The 22,975-nt window shown below is 41.1% G+C and overlaps 1 protein-coding gene across 1 annotated transcript; it reads left to right on the top strand.

Annotated features, from left to right (window-relative positions):
* Positions 1-1,601: 1,601 nt before the first annotated feature.
* On the top strand, positions 1,602-22,785 carry stmn3 (stathmin-like 3). Its single transcript, XM_074649284.1, has 5 exons — positions 1,602-1,801; positions 12,818-12,913; positions 15,030-15,208; positions 20,289-20,484; positions 22,475-22,785. Exons 1-5 carry the CDS (start codon positions 1,783-1,785, stop codon positions 22,528-22,530), a joined length of 546 nt encoding a protein of 181 aa, XP_074505385.1. The 5' UTR covers positions 1,602-1,782; the 3' UTR covers positions 22,531-22,785.
* The last annotated feature ends 190 nt before the right edge of the window (positions 22,786-22,975 follow it).

Below are 22,975 nucleotides of genomic sequence, written 5' to 3'. Positions count from 1 at the left end.
ATACAGTGTAGTACCACAACATTTACTTCACACATCAATGACCTCCTCGTAGTTGTATTAAAAAAATTAGTTTGGAAAAATATGAATTTGCATAATTATTTTGAATTTGTAATGCGAAAAAATATTCAATAACTTCAGTATTATGCAGTGTAGTACCACCAACATTACTTCGCACATCAATGATCTCTTCCTGATTATACATTTATACACTACTATACATTTTGACGGCACTACACTTTATAAAAGTGAAGTTATTGAATATTTTTCCCTTTAAAAATTCACCGAAATTATGCAAAGCATATTTTTTCAAACTAAGTGTTGTAGTACAACAATGAGGAGAGCATTGATGTGTGAAGTAATTTTGGTTGTACTACACTGCATAATACTGAAGTTATTGAATATTTTTCTCTTTTCAGCGTTGCACTTTGTAGATGGCGCATAGAGACCAATGTTATGTGTTATGTGTTGATTAAAATGAGGTTGTAGCTCGTTGTCTACCTTACTACGGTTCGAAAGAGCCATTGTTTGTGTTTTAACAACGTTTCGGTTATGAGTTATTGATCCGGGAAGTTTGAATCTGTAAATATCTTTCCAACTTTACCGAAGTACATCATCTAGGGGGGCTCCGTACATCAGCGATGCGTGGACTGTCAGGAATGATTGAAGGAAGTGCTCTATGAAGTAACTCGAGGAAACAAATTACTAACTCGAGGGAACGAGTTAATACAACATTTCTCCTAGGGGTCTAGGGGGGCTCCGTATGTTCATGTGTTTCAGATGGGAAGAAAGTCTTTGTAACATAGGTCAATGTTGCGTGTCGTGTTTTGTTTCTGCTCTCTCCTGTGTCTCTTGAGGTGCCGCCCTCCCCCGCCGTGCAGCGGCCGAACACCCATCTGAGCCGGGTTTGCTACTAAGAGACTGGGAGAGAGGAACAGATGGTGCCTGTGGACCAGTACACAGTGTGGCAAGCTGTGTGTGTAGTTAACGTTGGTGGTAGACGTGTGTGCCGGGTTCTGCAGTGACCTGTCTCTCCCCATCCCCTGGACCCTAAACGGGGGAACGTAATAGTCGACATGTCACAGGATCTGTTTACTGATTGGCTGCGGGTCCTCTCTGACCGCACTTTGCCGCTAAAAGTTGAACGTTTCCCAACTTTTAGTTTAGCTGCACATCGCCGCAGAATGAAACGGGCGCAACTTGCTGAGCTCGGAGCAGCAGCCGCAGCTTTTCATAGACATTGCATGGCAGCCCGCCGCTGCTCTGGTGTGAATTCAGCATTACTGTTAGATACTGTTAAGAAGATGCTTCCTTAACTTCAGCTGTGCTTTTTATTTTAATCCTTGACTGTAATTTATGTTTAAGTCTGTAGTTTATCTGTGCCTTCAGAAATCAACACTAATAAACTACACAGCACATAAATAGAAGTGCCATCTTACGGAATTCAAAGCGTTTTCATGTGTGTTCATGTGTCCATATCTGCATCATGTCAGATAAATGATATTTGGTTCCATCCCTCGTGTGACTGTTCCCCCGCCACTGCTTTACCCCACCCACCTCCTCCCTTTCCTCCTCACCACACACACCCACACATACAAGTCCCACCGGCTGCCCATTGTTCACATAGACTTGTGCACTGCACCATACCGGGTACAGTCACACGCCCAGCCCATCTCCTCTCTCTCTCTCTCTCCCTCCTCCTCCTCCTGGATCCTTCACATTCTCTCCTCTCCTCCATCCGGCAGCATCTTCCAGCTCTCTGCTCTCCCTCCATCGTCAACAACAATGACCAGCACTATATCAGGTAAGACGACACGCTCTACACCAGCTCGACGCTTAGTTGAAATAGTGTGGATAATGTGTGTGTGTGGCAGGGGGAGGGGCGTGTCTGTATTGTTTTAAGTGTATTTGATGATAAAGCAGAGAGGGTGGGGAGGGTCTATTTGTATCTGTGCAATTGTCATGGCAACAGGAGCTTTCTTCTCTCATTGTACTACTGGGGCTCTGATGTAGATCAGAGACCCTTCCATAGTCCCGTACGGACATGGAGGCGCAGCCAGATTCTCCCAGAAACAGACGGTTATTGATCATTCATTTGCAGTAATGTGTAACCACAGCTGACTAACTGCCAGCTCGCTGATAGAGATCGATTGACACGGAGACTGGCTGTGCACCAAGCATTTCATCAGTACCAGTCTGGTGACTTTATACTCCAAGTAAGGGAAGACAAAATGAACACTGGGATCATTATCACAGTGGTGTGTAAATATTGGTTTATGTCAATAGGTCAGATGTTTTAATTTCTTTTGTAGAATTTAAATATAAAATATTAATATATAATTAACCTTTGTTAGACATTGTGTTAATCTTGAGAAAACACATTAAACCTTCTGTCACATAGCACTCAATGAAAATCACTTGTCCCTGCTGTAGCCTACTGTGGTAGTTCACAGATAACTTGTAACCAAATTTAACACATTTGCATTTAAATGCTTATTAAAACAGGATATATCGGTGTACATTTTCATTCATATCCGAGGCAATAAACTACAAAGAAAGTAGCATCAACCAATTCAAAAGACTTCTATAATCCACATAAGCACAGCAAATGATCTCCTGTGAGTACAAATCACGGGGTTCATAACAAATGTTAAAGAATCACTTTCTAAGTCCCGTCTTTCTGCCTCCCGAAGATTCTAGTTGTTTCTTGAACAGAGACGACCTGGCATTTATCGTAGCAGTAAAGAGCGAACTATTCAAGAAGAGTAGTTCCCTCGTGAGGCTGTACTGTAGCACAGTGGTGTTTTAAGCTAGGCTAAATGCTAACAGCAAAACGGAAACATGCAGTGTGTTCCAATCCACGTGCTTCCAGAAGTACACTTCAATGTAGTGCACTTTGTGCACTCTGTACTCACTGGAGTAGTGCGTAAATTTCAACGGGGTAGGGTCGTCTCAAATCGAATACTCTGCGGCGCACTGACCGGAAATGACGACCCCAACATTTGACCGCGGCTCGCTACCCGCCAAAATATCTTCTGAAAAAAAATTAAAGCAGAGTGGAAATTACGTTTCCAACGTCGTCGCCTACTCCTACGATGTGTCCTCCTGTTGGATGAAAATGCACCGGTATGTTTACGTATTGTATTGATTTATTCTGTTATCTACGTATGTTTGAATAGTGGTCGTGGCTCCGCCTCTTCCGCTACGTAGCCAAGATGGAGGCAGTTGAGTGTGGAAAGTGTCCAGCGTTCCACACTCAACGATCTGACCGTTCTGAATACAACATCCGGGTACTTTAAGTGCACTGCATTTTGCCGTACTTCCCAGTGTGAACTCACTTATGCACTCAAAATAGTAAGTGTAAGTACAGAAGTACACGGATTGGAACACACTCATGTTCACAATGACAATACTAACATGCTGATGTTAAGCAAGTATAATGTTAACTATGTTCATCGTTGTATCTAATTAGCACTAAACACAAAGCTGAGGCTCAGTTTTGCATTTGGTCAAAAGGCGAGGGTGTCAGAGGATCACTGGATATATTGTCTAAGAATCCTGAATGTCTTTACCATATTTTGTGCCAAGCCATCCAATAAATGTTGAGAATTTTCACTAGACAATAAAACACTTAAACCTGCAATAACTCATGAAAAAAAAACTGAAAAATTGGCCACTTATGGGAAACAACCTCCCTAGTTCCTTCACCCCAAATTTAAAAAATAAAAAGTATTTCATTTTGTCCTCTTCGATTCAACCAATCATCAAAATACTATGTATTACTAATATGTGATTGGTTGGTTTGGCCCCATAAAACATGGAGACGCAGCAAGAGAGCAGTGTCTCTTAAGGTGATAAATCTTCAGCCTCTGAAAAGTGCTGCGCCAGAGTACAGAGCCGTTACGCACGGCTGTTCACTCTGTTCACCTTCATTAAATCACCTGAAACCGACACCAGGCTGCTACAGTGTAACGTAGGTTAGAGGAGTCTGAGACATCTGGTTACCAGGGCTCATCATAGCCTCTTTTCCAACTTTCTTTTGAGCAAAGGTGCGGTGGAATCGCTGTTGTGTAACATTAAATGTGCTCTTTACAATATCCTGAGCATTAATATATAGCAGCAAACAACTATCGTCTATGTAAGGATATAGAGGAGTAATGTCTACCTGAGCAGAGAATGAAGTCTCTCTCCCTCTGTGTGTGTGTGTGTTAGAGTCAGAGCTTCTCTGTGCTTTGTTGACGTAGCCGGCAGGCAGCGCGTGCTTTTAGTGCATGTGAGCGTCCCCCACTTGCTAGCTCACGGCTGCTGTTCTGCACTGCTCTCATACGGCGGTTACAGTTGATAACGCCGTCCCAATCCACGTCGTCGTCACGGAAGTGTAGCACCCACCCTCCGGTCCCCCCCCCAGGTTAGCACTGTTAGCTCTGTCAGCACTTTCGTGTTTGTTTGCTCTGTTAGCACCATTAGCTATTAGCTATTAGCTATTAGCGTCGACATGTTGAGAGCCATTGAGTGGCAATAGAAATGCTCCCAATCTCATACTTTGCACCTTTAATTACTAAACTGACCATGTATGAGCCGAGAAACATTAATCATTGTTAAAATAGCATTGGTCATATAGCCTATAATCATAGAAACGGTTTCAACGAATCAATTTCATAATTTTTTATTTCTATGAATGTAAAATGTTCATCACGGGTTATCACAGCAGTTTTTTTCTAACTTCTCATTGGTGAGCAGGTGTCTTACAAGACACTTACGATCTTTGGAAAACTTGTTTTTAACTCTGAGGTGTGTTGAACCAGGGTTTATTGTCATAGGCACGTCTTTATTACTTTATTATTTTGTCAAATTTAGCATAGTTCCACATCTACGTCAGGCATCAATCATGAAGCTAGATATATTACCACTGTCAGCCTTTAAAATCATTTTCACATAGGTGAGGTTATTCAGTAATAGTTTGAGTGTCCTGGTTCATTGCATATCTCAGTCTCATGATCATGAAGCCCAAATCATTTTTTAATTCTTTTTTATTCCTCATGTTCGCCAAATTGCAAATTGAATTTGGAGTCTTTCCCTTTGCACCAAACTAGTGAATAATGTATCAAACACTGCGTGCTCTCTGGCTCTGTGAGAAAGCCTCCGCCCTGTTCCTTGTCTCGCTGATGTCTGCCTGATGTCTCCCTGTGTGTACACACCTCCAACACACAGCTCATTACCTGCTGCTGCTCAGCCTCAACAGAAAAGCACAGCAGGAAGCTAGTATTTACTTGGAAGAACAAAAAAGGAAGAGACAGGAATTCACAGTTGATGTTGTGTTATGCCGGCAGCTCACAGCGAGGGGTCTGAAGAAGATGACTAATAAACACGTGATTATTATCATACCATAATACTAACCTGTGGTGCATAAATCAGCCATTTGGCGGATTGAGTGGAGTAACAGAGCTGACTGTGCCTTATTTTAGACTGATGAAATGATGTAAAATGCTTCATCCAAATACTCCTCTGAGCTGTGACTCACATGTGCACGATACGCTGGAGGAGTGTGAGCACTTACCGTCAGCCATATATTATAGCTGTCTTTGATATATTCTCTCTCAAGAAGAACAGTAAGATGCAGATGAATAAATGGATGCATCATGGTTGTTTCTCTGGTGCTTTCAGGGCTGCAGGATTTAACCACTCCAACCAAAAACGTGAAACTCAGATCTGTACACATAGAGGCTGAAGGGGCTCAGGTCGCTGCCCCTTTTGCCCTCTGGCTGAAGTGCCTGTCTGGGCCAAATGAATAAATTAATAATATTGTTGTTTTGCCACTGTTGCCATTATGGTAAGGGCCGGGATATAGTAGAGAATTCAACCACGTCGTGATACAAAAAGTGTTTATATTTGTTCTGAACAGCCACTCGAAGGCGGTGCAAAGCTGTCAAAGAGAGAGGGATGCCTTGATTATTAATCAGATTTCATGTTGCACTTGGTTGTTCACATGAAAAGTGACAGAAATAGTTGTGTAATGGAAGAGGTTCTCACATTCACACACACACCTGGTCAATCCGTGTAGTGGGTATAGTATTTTTTCCTCAAAAGTAACTAGGTAACTATAGAGTGCTGCAGGGATGACATATTTTTAGAGGCCAAACAGGAAGTTAGCATCACACTGGTTCCCTCGACAAAAAGCCAACGGGATTGTTCCATTGGATTTGGGATTATTGCAGAAAATAATCTCTGTGGCAAACAAACATTTATGATACGTTTACACGTTTTGTTCCGTAAAATAATCTCCACAAATGAACACCACTTAATGATTTTTAAAGCGTGAATGCAATCGCTAGAAGTAAAAAGCTAACGTTAGGCTATAAACGAACTACACCATGGTTGCATGACTTCGGCGTGATGACGTTTAGTAGTCTCATTTAGCCACTTGTTAGCAACCGCCTTTTTTAAGACACGTAAAAGCTTAAAAATTCACGGGTGGGATATTTACTGATGTATTTTATGTCGTAGAACAAAACGTTAAAATCTCTTCAGCTTGTGTTAACCACAGACCTTATTTCAGGCATCTCACTAAAAACCCATTGACTTCAAGACGAGGGAACCGGAAGTGCAGAAATGCAAACTCATTTCCCGCTTATAGGACTCATTCCTGAACCAGTCTTTTGTAAAATTAACTTTGCAATATGCAGAACAACAATTAGATGCAATTAAAACCAGTATTATAACCTCAAGCTCGTAGATCCATGTGTGTATAATATTGCACTTCTCTTATTTCTCAGCTTGGGTGATATAAATCCTCTCACTCTTCCCTCCACTGTTTGCCCATCTTCTTTTAATTGGCTGTAAAAACTGAGCAGCCACTAAGTGTTCTTTGTCTTCATTTGGATTTAAATGGAGCAGATGGGCAATTACTGTATATGGCTTATATAAAACGCTAATATAATAAAGTATTTAGTGGCGTGCTGTGGCTGCCTCACCCACTCAGTGCTATACTGTAACTCTGTGGGCAGAAACAAAGAGGCTGCTGACTGCAGCACATTTGGAGACATTTGATACGGGAGACGTGATGCCGTGACAGATTGTGAGAGATTGAATAAGGAACCACGTGGTTGGGAGGCTGAGAAGGACTAATGCGTCCATCCTGATGAGCATCTCAATAATAAATGACCTCGTGGTGAATGACATAGCCTAAACCTCGTTAGAGAAGGCTTTCTAAATTTGTCCCTGCAACTGAAAAACTCAAGGTTCTCTCAACAAAAACACGCCTCAGTGGGAAAACATCCATCTTAGCGACTCACTTCATCTCTTATTCAGCCCCCCAGAACCAGACTGTATAACTCAGCACTTTGAATCAAAGCAGCTACACTGTGGATGCTTCTATCACACGTATACAGCATTCAGCAAGTAAATGAACTGTTCCAACCAGTTGGCCTTTCTGAACAGCAGAGGGCGCATTTCAGCATCATATGTGGTGCAAATAAACTTTGGGCCTGGAGCGTTGTTCATATGTGTATTAATGTACATTCAGTTGTCAGAGGGGTGTTTCTGCTATCTAAACCCTTGTTGATGTAAATGATTTGGGCAAAATGACAGAAACACTTGTCAGTACAAGCATTACACAATCCAGTTCAACCGCAACCAACATTATCACACAGTTGAACACAGTTTCAACAATAACTGAACATTCTAACCTCCATGAAGGTAGAATTAATTGCAGGACTACTATGTGCGCTTAATATAATAAACTGGCTACTGATTGTATGTGTAGTGTATAATGGATGTTACAGGCCTATCTGGGCCTCTAATCCAGTGGTTCCCAACCTATTTTCCTTAAAGCCCCCACCCCCCCACTTGTATCTAATCTGTCATCACCCTTAAAAAATTACAAATCCTCGAATAAAATCTTCAATTTGAAGAAAGGGATTCATTGTATTAAACAAGTTTTTAATTAAATCAACTTTGTTTAATGAATATAACTCGTCAGTTTCGTTAACATAAATAAAGTGATGAAGTCTCGACGGATTCACCGAGCAGATACAGAATGCAGATACATAATATAATCTCTTTTTTGTAACAACCTAATTAATTTACTACAATAGCATTTGAGCCAAAATAGATTTGTTTTTATTGTAGTAAATGTAATTTATGTTGTTGCTAGATTGCTGCTTGACCAACCCGTTAAAGCTGAAGTAGGTGAGATTGGAGAAAATATGATTAAAAAAGTTATTTTTATAAAACGGTTGCTATATCGTGACAGTAGTACATGAAACCGTTAACCTGAAAAAAATCATGTTCCTCTGTGTCCTCCGGTGCTCCTAACAGCATCTGCAAGATTTCACAGACCAGAGGGAAACAAGCAGTCAGAGCTGATCTGAGGTCTATGAGAGCCGGCTGTCAATCACTCGCCAACTCCGACCAAATGGTCAAACTAGTCAGTGCTGATCAAATATGAATCAACATTATGTTACGTTAATGTCTATTTCTCTCCTCAGATGTTTTCAGAATCATCTTGTAGTGCACTGTTTAGCTGTAAAATGAGAAAGTTTGTGACCCGGCCGCCATGTTGAGATCAGTTGCAGGTACGCAAAGTTCCGGTCACATGACCGGAGCACAGCCAATAGGAACGCTCTCTCAATGAAATGACCTGTGATTGGACAACGTCTCCCGTCACGAGCTAGATTTTCTAAAGCCTGAAAACAGAGCCATGAGGAGGAGGAGGAGAAGTCTAGTTATCTCTCAGAACACTTGAATTACTATATATGCTGAAAGGTTATTATGGAATGTTTGCCCAATGATGACAAAAATATACTGCCTACTGAAGCTTTAAGGTGTGGGCCTCTCTTTGTGTGCGTCAAGCGGGAGGGCAAATACGTTTTTGACCGCAGTGAAAATGTTCATTTCAAAAGGCTAAACGCTAACAAATATGGACTGAAGCAGAAAATGTAGTTAGATTTTGCTATTAACTAGCAAAAAATATATATTCTTAAATAGTTTTCTGTACAGAATTTTGTATAAATTATCCAGTGTGTGTATTATTGTGATTTTATTTATGCATGAGTAAATCTAATTTTGACAGCCTCAGAGCAGACAAATACTGGCACACCCCAAGTGATCTTTGGCGCCCCCCCTAAGTGTGGGGGGGTGGGTGGGGGGGCTGGACTGGACCCCATGTTGGGAACCACTACTCTAATCTACTGTAATCTAAACATTTTAACACACAGACCTTCATACTGACACCCATTGAACCACACAGACTGTTTGGGAAGCCTTAGCGCCGATAATGTACGCTATGTTGTTGATTTGGTGCAGAACTGTCAAACTGTGAAAGACAGATAACAGTCATCATTTTCAGTTGTTCAGAATTAAATTAAACTCGTTATGTATTGGGGACCTCCTAGAGTCCTCTCCGTGGCCTGCAGGTAGGGACCCGGACCATATATTGAGAAACACTGAGCTATCATATTTTACTGCAGGTGTTTTTCTTGTGGTTGAGAGGTAGCCTATTCACTTGCACTTCCACTTCAATGATGTCACCTTGGCAACACCCATTGGGGCCATGACTGCCTTTTATTTCAGGCTTATCAGCAAACATACAAAACGCACACACACACACGCACACGCACACGCACGCACACACGCGCACACGCGCACACGCGCACACGCGCACACACGCACACACGCACACACGCACACACACACACACACACACACACACACACACACACGCAGAAAGAAGCCTTCATGTGGGACTGGTTTGTTTTGTAGCCATGGTGCAGGTGCAGAGAGGGAGACAAGGACAGATCACCTGCTGGGTCACTTGAGGACAAGCATACCTAAAAAACGATAAAAAAATACTTGATGCATTTCTTAATCTACTCTTAATATGAAATGTTTATAATGTATAAACTTTAGCTTAGTGGACAGGTTGCCTATATATAACTTAAATAAGTGCTTAAACCCGCTTGAGAAGGCCGATGACCTGATTTGCTCAAACAGCTTCTCACTAAGAGTGATGGGATCCTACATAACACGCTGCTCCTCCGTGCTCCTCTCTCTGGTTAGAAGTGGGTGGGGTCAGTTAGAAAAAGGTGATGTCACATCCTTTCATGCGCCACTCGGCATTTGATGACATTTGAATCCAAAATGTGCTGACACTTGGTGGATTGTTTGGTCACTCACTGTCAATCAAATGACCTGTTTAGATTCCCGTTTCAACAGCAGGTCAACATTTACTGGGAAAAATCAATACTGTACTAACAGAAAAAGAATATGCACATGTGTATGTACTGTATACAGTAAATGTATCCGTGCAGTAATGTGTTACATGTTACTGTAAACATAAAATTATAGTTCGATATTTCATATAAAGTCAAATACAGTGAACAGAAATTTTGCCACAAACAACAAAAATATGGTGGGAGGGAGGGGTGGTGGTTGAGAGGTGAAGAGAGTTGGCTGAAGGTCGTGGAGTGGGACTTCTGATGAGGTCGATGGAAGGAGCTCTGGGCACTGGATGGGATGAGAACTAGAGGTGTACGGGGCGGAGGAGGGTTGCATCCCTTCGTACTGAAATGACAACTGGCAGCAGAGAGGAGAACAGTTTTTATTTAAAGTTAACGGCAACAATATGATTAGCTCAGGGAGATCGTGGTACAATCTGATTGGTTTAACGTACTGTAGAGTTAACGCCCATAGTCAGCTAGAGAGAGAGAGAGACAGAGAGATATTTGTGAATGAATAAAAACAGAGTCTTCGTGACTGAACTTCAGTCAAGCTGAATAAAACTCTTAATAAGAGGCAGCAGCAATATTATGGGTTGAGTCGTTCTGTAATATTTTTCCTGTAATACAGGACTGATGGCTGGAGCCTCTTTGTTGAATGTGTTGTATACAAGGAAGCTGAAATATAGTGAAACAATAGCAAGCACAGAACCTAAAGTTGACAAGACAGACCTGTCACTCTGGTTCCACTACAATGCCTGAGGTCTGGTTGGAAGATTGCCAGACATACAGACAGAACACACAATTCATCACTAATCAAACTCATGTGAGCTCCTGTTGGCCGGAGCAACAGCTATGCTACAGTAACTTTATTCTGAATCAGCTCACTAGAGGCTGCTGTTGTTGAGAAACACAGTAGGCCTGTCATAACTTTTCAATTCATTGCACAATCACAAACACATTTAGATGACAGTTACACATATGGCAGTGGTGGCCTAAAGATTAGAGAAGTGAGCTTGTGATGTGGAAAGTAGTCGGTTCAATCCCCCAGACCGGCAGGATAAATTTGGGTGGGGAAAGGCAACCCCAACAGTGGAGCTGCTCTGTGGAGATCAGCAGATCAGACTGTGTTTGTACTGGGCAGCTTCCAGGTGTGAATGTGATCAGGCTGTTCCTGAAACTGAGAGCATTGCTCTCAGTGAATCTCCCCTGAATAAATAAAGGTAAAAAAAACAAACAAAGCAATGCTGCTTTCTACTTTGTTTCTGCTTTTTCCACGACTAAACCAGTAGCTCGTCAGGCTGTTCTCATTCACTGGTCGTACTTATATGTATATGTATAACTATATAATTGTAAGCCAGGACATGCAAGGCTGCTGCTCAGGAAGTCAGCTGACGCAGTATAAAGAGCGATAAGGTCCACAGAAGGATGAGGTCCGGGTGGATGGATGGACGGATGGATGGATGGATGGATGATGGATGGATGGACGGATGGATGGATAGATGGATGGATGGATGGACGGATGGATGGATGGATGGATGGATGGATGGATGGATGGATGGATGGGTCAAACAAACTCAGGACTTCCACCCAGCAGGCCGCTGTCCATGTCGCGTACGGAACCAAAAGTCAGTGTTGACTGATTTGACCTTACTGTTGTTATGTAACTTACGTAGCCTACTTAAGTTAAGTGAGTTACGTAACAAATATATTTATTTTACATAGCAAACATATTTATTTTACATAGCAAACATACTTATTTTAACCCAAACCCGGATGTTTTCCTAAACCTAACCGAGTAGTCTTGTTGCCTAAACAGGTTCTGCACTACGGGGGGTTGCACAGGCGCAACGATCACTTGTGTTGCTGGAGATTCGTCTCACGAAAAATAAGAAATAACTTTTCATAAGATATACAAACCGTTGAATGAAGATACGTTGACTGGGCAGATTGTTCGAGACAATACTTTTTATGTCTGCTTTTCATTTGAAGCTTTATTGCCTGTAATTACATGTTTGACCTGGTAATACTTCAGCACAGCGTTAGCTAAGAATATCTGAACACATGCACGGCTGTCATGAGTTTCAGGAGTTTCTTCTTCAACAGAGTGCCCATTGTTCACGTAGTATCAAGGACACAAGTAGCAAGTTATCTGTAAAGAAAGGCCACTCTTAAACAGGCTCGGTGGAGGAACCTGTAAGGAAATCTAACATGCAAATCACACAGAGGCATTAATACACAACACAGGATCGATTTGAGAGAAAATTGTAAATTAGGACATTTCATTGTGTGTCATCGCTTGAATTAATAGAGGTGTTGCAAGTATAAAAGAGGTGACAGTTACTACCCAAGAGGATGTTGACACAGTAAATATGGAAAGACCTAGAAGTGAAATCTGTTGTCGGTTGTCTCCAGGTCTTTGAGTTGTTCAAAGGAACACATTTAAATGCTGTTTGTTTTTCTGTGTTGTAGTATATTACTAACACAACCAACCAAATTCCCTACAGGCGTAACTCCAGTTTGATTCTGTCCCGATAAGTTGACAGGGTTTTGGATGGTTTCACATGTAACATGTTTTCTTTCTTGTATCTCTGTATCTGTTACAGCCTACACAGACAAGATCAAGGAGATGTCCATGCTGTCTCTGATCTGCTCCTGCTTCTACACACAGCCACATCCCAACAGCCTCTACCAGTATGGAGGTCAGCTCGTCTGTCTGTCTGTCTGTCTGTTGTATATCCTTGTAAAGCAGTTTGATTGTCGTGTCTTCTACCCGTCCAAATTCCCTGGTGTCTTTTTTTTCTTCTAAAGATTATGTTTATGAACTTTCATTATGCTCTGCTGGAAATAGTCTACTTTAGTTTTGTTTCTTTAAAGGTGCAATGTTATGTTATGTTATTAAAAAGTTCATTAAAAAAGCCAACTACTAACTAACTAACAGCAGGGCAAGGATAGGCAAAATTCAACCAAACTGCTGAAACGAAACAAAATAATACCGCTATCTGATAATCTTCCCGTGTGGCGTCGGCCTAATAGTCTACGTTAGCCATCTGTGTGTTTACTGTGCCACTAACCGGGGTCTGTACGCTCCGTGTACGTTTTGATAGTTTGTTTATTGGATCAAATCCAAAGTCGCTTCGTCCTCTTCGCCACCAGGAGAATACTTGGCTGGGAGGAGAGCGGGCGGCGGCTCCGAGAGATGGACCTTCAGTTAGCGGAGTTGTAGCAAATCAAATTCAGCCCGGGCGCCCCGACTCCCCGACGGATTAGCAAACTTTCTGCTGCTGCCGTTAGACCCAGCGCTCCACCAGCCTGCTGTTGCTATAGCTAACTGCTAAATGAAGGTCCGTCTCCTGGTGGTTAAATTACGAGTGAGGGTGAGGGTAAGAATCAGAGGCGGAGTAGGGCAGATCGTGCCTTTGCCATAGTGGGATTCATAATATCACCTCCTGGTGGCGGTCAATAAACACACTATGGAAACGTACACGGACCTCGGGGCAGCTCTACTTCCTGGTCCTCTAATGTTGGACTGAGGACAGACTGGACGCTACAGTGACTCACTATCACCTCTAGAGGAGCAAGTGGTATTACGAGACAGGACGTGCCGGGGCTAGCTGGTTAGCATGCTCATTTCAGTAGATATCTCTGCAACACGATACATAGACGTCTTTGACATAACACCAACACTGAAACCTCTTCACATCCTGTTGATAACGTTGCATTGCACCTTTTAAAGTGTCTTTTTAACTCGGTGTGAACTTCTGTTTCAGGTAGTATAGATTGATAATACAAATTCAAAACATACTTTTTCAGGGCCTAAACAGAATTTAATTTGCATCCCACAACAACTACAACATACTACAATCGCTGAAAGAGAGAAAATAAATGAACTTGGTAAAAACAGAAACAATATCTAAATTATATTCAAGATGCAACAGAAATAAACAGCAGTCATCATACGGCATCTGCTTAGTTTAACACCCAAACTAAGCATCTGCTTAGTTTACTTATACCTTCATTTATAAGCTGCTCTTAAAAAAACTAAATTCCAAGTAACTACGTGGAATCCAGCAGAGAGATACAGTTAAAAAGGCCAAATCATTGCCAAGGCAACAGCAGATATGCCATTCACCACGAATGAAGTCTCTGCCAAGGTCAGTGACAAATAAGACGGCCTTTTGCCTTGGAGCTTGTGGTGGTTGGAACTAGCTAATGGTAACAGTAAATGGTAAAACATGGCCCGTAAAGTAGGCCATACCTATAAAGTGCAGCATAAGAGCAAAATACAAGAATATGATGTGAATATTCATATATAAAGCTTGCACAGAACAAAATGCCTTTTTGCCATTAGAATTGAACATGTCTTTGCTCTACTGCGCTTACAGGGTGTGTGGCCTTTTGGCCATGTCATTGCCTCTCTTATCTGTTACAAGCAGAGAGACACACTTTTTTACTACCAACCACGTTCTTAACTCCTTTCAGATCACAGTTCACTCCTTGTGCCACATTTTTATGCCTTTATTCGATAAATGAAAGTCAGTAGATGACAGGAAATGAAGAGGGGAGATAGAAAGATGGGGAGGGAGGTGCAGCAAAGGTCCCCAGTGTACACCAGGAATGTTGCAGTTCATGGTCGATGCCTAAAACTCTGGGCAGCCCCAGATACAGTGCTGAGATACAGTCAAGAGATGTATCACCCACCCCTCTAATATGTGAAAAAAAACAAGCAAGAAGAAAGAAAGAAAGAAATAACTTGCACCTGATATCTTACTAACTTGTGTTTTATCATTGGTGTGTGGACTGGATCGTGGCTGTCAGATCTGGAGGTAAAGGGCTTGAACAAGCGAGCGTCGGGCCAGTCGTTTGAGGTTATCCTGAAGGACCCCGATCAGTCCGGAGACAAAAGCCAGCCTGAGCTGCTGTCCTCCCCCCCGAGGAGGGAGGTGTCCCTGGAGGAGCTCCAGAAGAGGCTGGAGGCTGCTGAGGAGAGGAGGAAGGTGAGCAGATAATGTTGTCACAGCATGGACTCATTGATGGAGTACCACTGGTAAACTTTGTGTTTTATTTGACTTAGTTAAAGATTAATCTGCACTGAGCCGCGTTACGCTCATTTACCTCCTTTCATTTCCAGTTGAGACGTTTCTGTACGTTGTTACTGATTCTACAGTAGCTCAGATATATTTTCATGAAACAATTATACTCTTAATTTGGTATTTACACATTGTTCAAACCCTTTTTAGATTTAACTTATCATTCTTAACATCTTAATAATAATAATAATATAATGTAATATAATTAAATTAAATCTTATTATCTTATCTTCTAAGCTGTTTTCACCCTGTTGAAATCCAATCCGGTTCAGCCATTGTATGCTCCATCTGATGGATGTTATAATGCAATTTGAGAGATTATATTACATGCTAGGCTCTTCTCATGCACTGTTCGTAGTTACACCTACAAAAGTGATGCACTATGATTCGTATACAACCCACATAATCAATTCATGTGTAATCCACGTAAACGTGAGCCAGCACAGGTGTCGTATAGTATAAAGAGCGATAAAGTCTACGTAGGGAGGAGGTCGGGGTAACACCGGACATTCACGCTGTTCGTGTCTTGTGTGAAACCAGAACCAAAAATATAACAAAATAACTTTTCATAAGTTATGGTGTCTAAGGATATGTTGCACATGCGAACACTATTTTTTATCATCTGTCAGTCTTGTCCTGAACTTAGATTTGTATGACATTCATGTCAGAAAAAGCTGCTTCACAACAATATGTAGACCCAAACAGAGCAGAAATTTTCAGAGCTGCTTGGTGAAGGTTCTTATAGTTTTCTGGCTCTACTAGGTTCCAGAAATGCTGCTGTGAATGCTGTTAAGATTTTAGCTGGACATCATTTTGGAGGTTTATAACCTCCATCTCCATCTCAGCAGGATTGACACAGAACAGTTTGAGCCATCTGTCCTGAAATCTCACCTATATGTTCACCTTCATCAAGGGGTTGGCAATAAATGTCAAACTTGGACAGTAGATCACAGTACTTGTGTACATTCACAACGTCAGCTGCCCCTGCGTGGCTTTCCAACATCTTTGACACTGAGGGGAAGTGCTGAAACCTTTTTTTTTTCTCTTGCTAAATGTAAAATGAAAAAAACAACACCACTTTTCAGAGATTTAGCAATAAGCAACAAAAGATACAAAACAGTTAAATTTGTTTCCCCTCACGAGTGAATCCTCTTCTCGAACAAATCAGTAACGGATCTCTGATCAGTTTGTTCAGTTCAGTTCAGTTTTTTCCCCACACGAGTGAATCCTCTTCTCGAACATAAAGGATCTCTGGATCTCGGTGCTGCATGGCGATGTTGTGTGTGTGTGTGTGTGTGTGTGTGTGTGTGTGTGTGTGTGTGTGTGTGTGTGTGTGTGTGTGTGTGTGTGTGTGTGTGTGTGTGTCAACCTCCGACAAAGAGCAAAGGACAGAAGCAGCCACATTTGGCGCTTGGCAGGTGTTAATTTCGGACCCTGCCAGCATCGTACGGTACCTTCGGTACTGTAGAAAACAAGTACCGTCACGTTCTTAGAATTTTGGCATCGACTTGGTACCGAAGTATCGGGTCTCGTGACATATCAACTTTGTTTACATATTCTTTGAACCTTTGGCAAGCGAATCAGAAACGGGCCGCGACGTGTTGGTGACCCCCGATTTAAATAAATCAAATAAACAACAGCTTATGATCAAATTGGTTATTAAGACAGTAATGTAATGTTAAAGGTCCCATATCGTGCTCATTTTCAGGTGCATACTTGTATTTTGTGTTTCTACTAGAACATGTTTACATGCTGTACTGTTCAAAAAATCCTTTATTTTTCTTATACTGTCTACCTGAATATACCTGTATTTACCCTCTGTCTGAAACGCTCTGTTTTAGTGCATTTCAATGGAATTGCAACAGAATTGCGTTGCTAGGCAACAGCTTGGGCCCATGTGTACTTCATGTCAGCTGATGACATTCACATACTCTGAAATCAGAAATAAACTGGGACACATTTAGAATGTTTACGTTTAAAACCGTGAAATGGTCTAAATATTGTATATTTGTGACATCACAAATTGACAGAAATCCTAACGGCTTGTTTCAAATGCACAATTTCTGAATACGGACTGTGTATTTCTCCGTATATTGAGCGTTTTGATAGTTTAACAGTATTTATATAGCACTTCAACCTGCTTTATAATATAAAAGACATTCAAAAAATCTCACTTTTTACAATATGGGACCTTTAACTTGACATTATTTGTCGTTTCCTTTATAGATAGCTGACACTTTCTGATAATTTGTTGTATTTGTATCTTGACAACGAAGACCATTGGGCTTTACTGTCTTACTTTTGACTGATGATCTATACTGATGTCTCTTTAGGTGAATATTAACTGTTTATGAAAATAGAAATGAAATTCTTTTATTTTTTAATAAATGAGTGAGTCAATATTTTTATCAGCTCCTGTCTTCACTCATCTTGAAAGAACGGTGAGATAAAATGCTCAGAGAGACTTAGAACATCACCCTCTATCTATAAAAGTGAGGGGGACATGCAGTGGAAATACGCCCTCAGCTCCAACATGTTACTCCCAACATCGCTGGCAGTTCCATCCACATAACATCCAATATTAACACAATCAACTAATTTAAAAGGGAGATTGTCTGTATCTGGTTTAATTTGTTAACGAATCAAAATACATTACAATTTGCTTATTTATATGATATGACTACAAGTTGAGAGTGAGAAGAAAGGGAAGTTTAACATACATACATGACCATACAGACATGACATTGATATCCATCTTCTGCATCTCACAGTCTGAATTAAGGCAAATAATTATTTCCCAAACATGCTCAGTTGCTTCTTTAACTGTTCGTTCTCGGTCCCCCCATTATGTGAAGGGCAAATAAGGGCGGACACATTTTATTAATTTAAAATAACTGAACAGTTGTTGTACTGTAGAAAACACAGTTGGTGGATCTATTTGTGTTACTCGAAACACCTCCGACGGAGTTCACACTTAGGAATGTCAGAGCCTGTTGTGCGGTTGTGTAACCTTGACAACTATCTGTCACAGACAAAACATTTTCATTGTGAATACCAAAGCGTCACAACTTGTTCTCCAGGTGTTAATCATATTTTGACTGCACACACATTCCAGAGGATGAAACTTGAGTCGACCTAACTGATGTGTTAAGAAATAGCTGAAGTAACCACGTCTTTCTCAATTCATAAGGCAGCACTGCACTCGTAGTACAGCTCCTGTGAACGCTACCGTACTGGCAGACGATGATGCTGAACAGGTTTGCTGAATGTACACTAAGGTTACTGTACAGTGAAGTACAATTCCAGACACAAATACTTTTAAATGAGTGCCAGCTAAGCTGCCGCCGCCGCCTCTTCATGTCAAGGCAAGTTAACCTCAAGACGTGTTTACGAAACTACTGTAATCCTGCTCTAAAGGAACCGACGCCGGTGTGTTCTTCTATCCACCTAGTCTTCCTGCACTTTTCTACTGCAGCATCCCCTCAGACTGATTATTGGATGTCAACATAAAACAAGATAGAAGTAAAAAAGCAGAACAAAGAAACAATGGATGGGTTTGAACACAACCTGGCACAAGGAAGTGTTATGTCAAAATAATCGAGTTGACACAATTAATAGGATGTGCAAAATGACAGTTTAAAGCAACATAGAGAAACAAAAGCAAAATAGATCTATGCCACTGCTACTAATTAAAGCTCTATCACCACGTGAGGAACACTGAACAGACTGTGCTATAAACAAGCTGTACAAGTAAATCCTGCTTGTTTTTTTCTCCAATCCAAAGGGAAACTAGAAAAGTGCACTAGTGCAGATCTCCACAAGGCGTGTCTGCAGCGACCACTGCTGTAATGTTTGATTGAATGAATAAAAATTTACCACAACTGACCCCCGTGTAGACCGCAAGTGTATTGGACGAGTTTTTCACTCACACGTAGATAGAGACGCGTGGTGTGAGAGTGTGTGAAAAGTGACAATTGGCAGCCCTGATTAAATCAAAGAATTTTATTTTATGAAAACAAATGCCCCCTCACAAATTTGAACTGGCTACAAAAGTGTAACTATACGCAATACTCATCTGTTTCAATGCATATGCCCCCCCCCCACCGCCGCCCCTGTGTGCCTTGAAATGATTGCCCCCTTGTTCAGATGCGTTCCGCGGAGTGGACAGACAGACAGACAGACAGACACACACACACACACACATACGAATACATAATCTCCTGGTAGAGATAATTTAATGACTCATAGAGCAGATATGGATTCACTGAGGGGCTGTGTTGAAACTTCAGTGGGTGGCAAGCTTTTATTTCAAAACAGCACGAGCCGTTAAGTGACTTTTGAAATGTAAAAGTCAACAAGTCAACCCCTGCAGGTGTGTCATATTTATTTTGTGCTACAGGGAAGTACATGTCTTATTGATTGCATCTTTAAAGCTGTCAGGAAATTCAGCTAATCTTGGGGGAAAGACAGACATTCATTCTTTTGTTACTGTTGATTGATGAACTTGTTTTTTTTTAATCCCTGCCAACCCCAACTGCCATAGAGTGCTGCAGGGATGACGCATTTCTGTAGGCCAACTAGGAAGTTAGCATCGCCCTGGTTCCCTTGACAAAAAGCCAATGGGGTTTCTCCATATAGGGTTTTGGAGTATTGGAGAAAATAAGCACAGTGGCAAACACACGTTCAAAACTTCAAAATTCACGATTTCTACTGACATATTTTAAATCTTAGAATAAAACCATTAAAATCTGTTTTGACTCTGTTAACCACAGTCCTTATTTCAGGCATCTAACTAAAAACTCACTTACTTTGAGATAAGGGGACCGTAGGTGCTAAAATTGGAACTCATTTCCGGGTTTTAGGACTCATTCCTGCAGCTTTCTATTGCCGTAATCATTATTGCCATAATTATTATTGCCATAATCATAACGGTGACTCCACCCTCTTTGTCTTCCCCCCAAAATCTATATCTCCCACCCTGCTGCAGTCCCAGGAGGCCCTGGTGCTAAAGCAGCTAGCGGAGAAGAGGGAGCACGAGCAGGAGGTTCTCCAGAAGGCGCGCGAGGAGAAAAACATCTTTAGCAAGATGACGGAGGAGAAGCTCATCCAAAAGATGGAGGTCAGCAAGGAGAACCGGGAGGCCCACCTCGACGCTCTGAAACAACGGCTGCGTGAGAAAGCAAGTCTTCCCATTCTGTCATAATTGGTGATTGTGTGACTATGAAAAATATGTGACAATAATATTTCACCACGTTATGTTACACCGGAACAAATTGGACACAATCCCCGATTTTACCATATAAATTATAAGTGTTCATAATATAAAGTGTTACCATCGTGGTGCAGTCAACCCTTTTGGTTATGTTTAGAGCAGTTTTGTGCCTTAAAAGATATGACTGCAACTACTTGGTTAAAGTTTTAATCCTTAAAGGAAAAGGTCGACATATATATGCTTAGGAAAGCTGCTTATTCGCTTTCTTATTGAGAGCTTGAGGAAGAAGATTAATAGATAAAATTAGAAGAGAAGATTGATGCCACTCACATGTAGCTATAGCTATGAAGCTTTGTGCTAAGCTAGGACATGAGCGCTATCAATTTTTTCATCTAACTCTCGGCAAGAAAGGAAATACGTGTAATTTCCAAAATGTTGAACTATTCCTTTAAAGCAGGGGTCAGCAACCTTTACTATCAAAAGAGCCAATTTAGGCAAAGAAAAAACTAAATCTGTCTGGAGCCGCAAAACATTTGAGCATTGTGATGAAGGTAACACAGTTTATAGTCTAAGTATATAGTATATAAATCTAATGCAGTGAGGGCCAAAGTGCAAGGAGTATTAGGGCCACATTGAGGGAAAAAAAATTGGAGATATCCAGAATTAAGTCATAATATTATGAGAATTTTTTTTTAATATTACGAGAAAAAAGTCGTTATATAACGAGAATAAAGTCATAACTTTACGGGAAAAAAAATTTTAAATTATAAATTACTATTTTATGATATTATGACTTAATTCTCATAATACTACAACTTTTTTCTCTTAAAATAATGACTTTATTCTCGTAATATTACGACTTTTTTTTCTCGTAAACTTCTGACTTTATTCTCATAATATTATGACTTTATTCTCGAAATCTCAGATTTATTTATTTTTCCTCAATGTGGCCCTAATAATGAAAATGTCAACAAAAAACAGTTATTCATTTCCATTTTTAAAAATCCACAGGGAGCCACTGGAGAGGAGCTAAAGAGCCGCATGTGTCTCCGGCGCCGCGGGTTGCTGACCCCTACTTTAAAGGAACAGTGTGTAGCAATTAGGGGGATCTATTGGCAGAAATGGAATATAATATTAATAAAATGGACCCACCCTTTAAAGACAATGCGCTCAAATCACAAAATTTCAGGAAGCCAGGAAAAAAAAGCCCATTATGCCATCATATATAGGCTACAATTACACTAAAAATGAATACATAGACTAGTAAAAAACTGTTTGAAGTCATTGTTAAATGAGCACTGTGGATGTGACTCTAAATGTTTCCACTTGAATAGCTTATCTTCTGTAGAATTGTACATACGGCATGTGATGTAAGTTTATAACCTGCTGGTTGTAAACTAGAATGAATGACTACTGTGTGACAACAGGAACAAAGATAGTGGGTGAGAGCAGGCACTGTACTGCATGTTGTTAGGATTATAAAGTGCAGACCTTAAACTAGACATTTTATTCAACCACCAACACCTCAGGAAGGCTCAAAATTATATATCTTACATCCAGAAACATTAAAGTAGGAACATGTCAGACCCCATGGGAGAGAACCCAGAGGCAGACAACACAGAAGTCTCTTTAGTGAGTTTTAATGACAAAAAAGAGTTTTCTCTAAACCCACTTTCTGGAACATATCGCTCTGGTCGGGCTGTGACAGATAACACATCTCTGAATGCAAACAGGATGAAGCGCAACAGCTGAGCAGCAGGCTGAGCAGAGCATTAAGGCTGCAGGAAACACAAAAGTGTCAACAGCTCAGCAGTCCACCGTGTTTCCTGTTTTCAGAGATTAAAAAAGAAATAGTCGTGCCTCTAAGTTTCGTGTTCCACAGAAACCCCTCCTTCTGTCATTCTTAGTTGTTAAGTTTCATTTTGCGTCATGTGACAGTTTGTCATTTGTTTTACAGGAAGTCCACGCAGCTGAGGTACGCAGGAACAAGGAGCTTCAGGCTGACCTCTCGGGCTGAAGATGTTTCCTACACTCTTGGCAGTGGATGCTACTTTTCAAACTCTTCTGTGTGTCACAAAGTGTTCATGTTGTTCAGTATTCTCCAATATCATCCTACACAGTGCACCTTTTTGGACTCAAACTAGTTGTTAATACGCACCAAATAATCTCACTCATCTGTTTCATTTTTGGTAAACCACACACATTTGGAAATGCAGTTACATATTGTGATAAAAAGATCAGTGGGAATAAAGTCCAATCATGAGCCAAACAAGGTCTGTGTCGGGGTTGAAGTGTTTAAGTGAGAAGAAGGCGCTGAGCAATAAAAGTGTGCGTTCATACCGGCCTTGTTTAGTCCGGTTGAACCGAACCCCTGGAGCGTTTAGCCCATGGCATGTAATACTTCACGTCAGCATAATTACCTTCGCCAAGGCCGAAGGCCTAGGAAGGAGGTTATGTTTTCA

Source organism: Sebastes fasciatus, chromosome 1 (assembly GCF_043250625.1).
Source record: "Sebastes fasciatus isolate fSebFas1 chromosome 1, fSebFas1.pri, whole genome shotgun sequence".
NCBI classification, from domain to species: domain Eukaryota; kingdom Metazoa; phylum Chordata; class Actinopteri; order Perciformes; family Sebastidae; genus Sebastes; species Sebastes fasciatus.
Note: the sequence above shows the minus strand (reverse complement) of the source record. Positions and strands in the feature narration are given on the sequence as shown.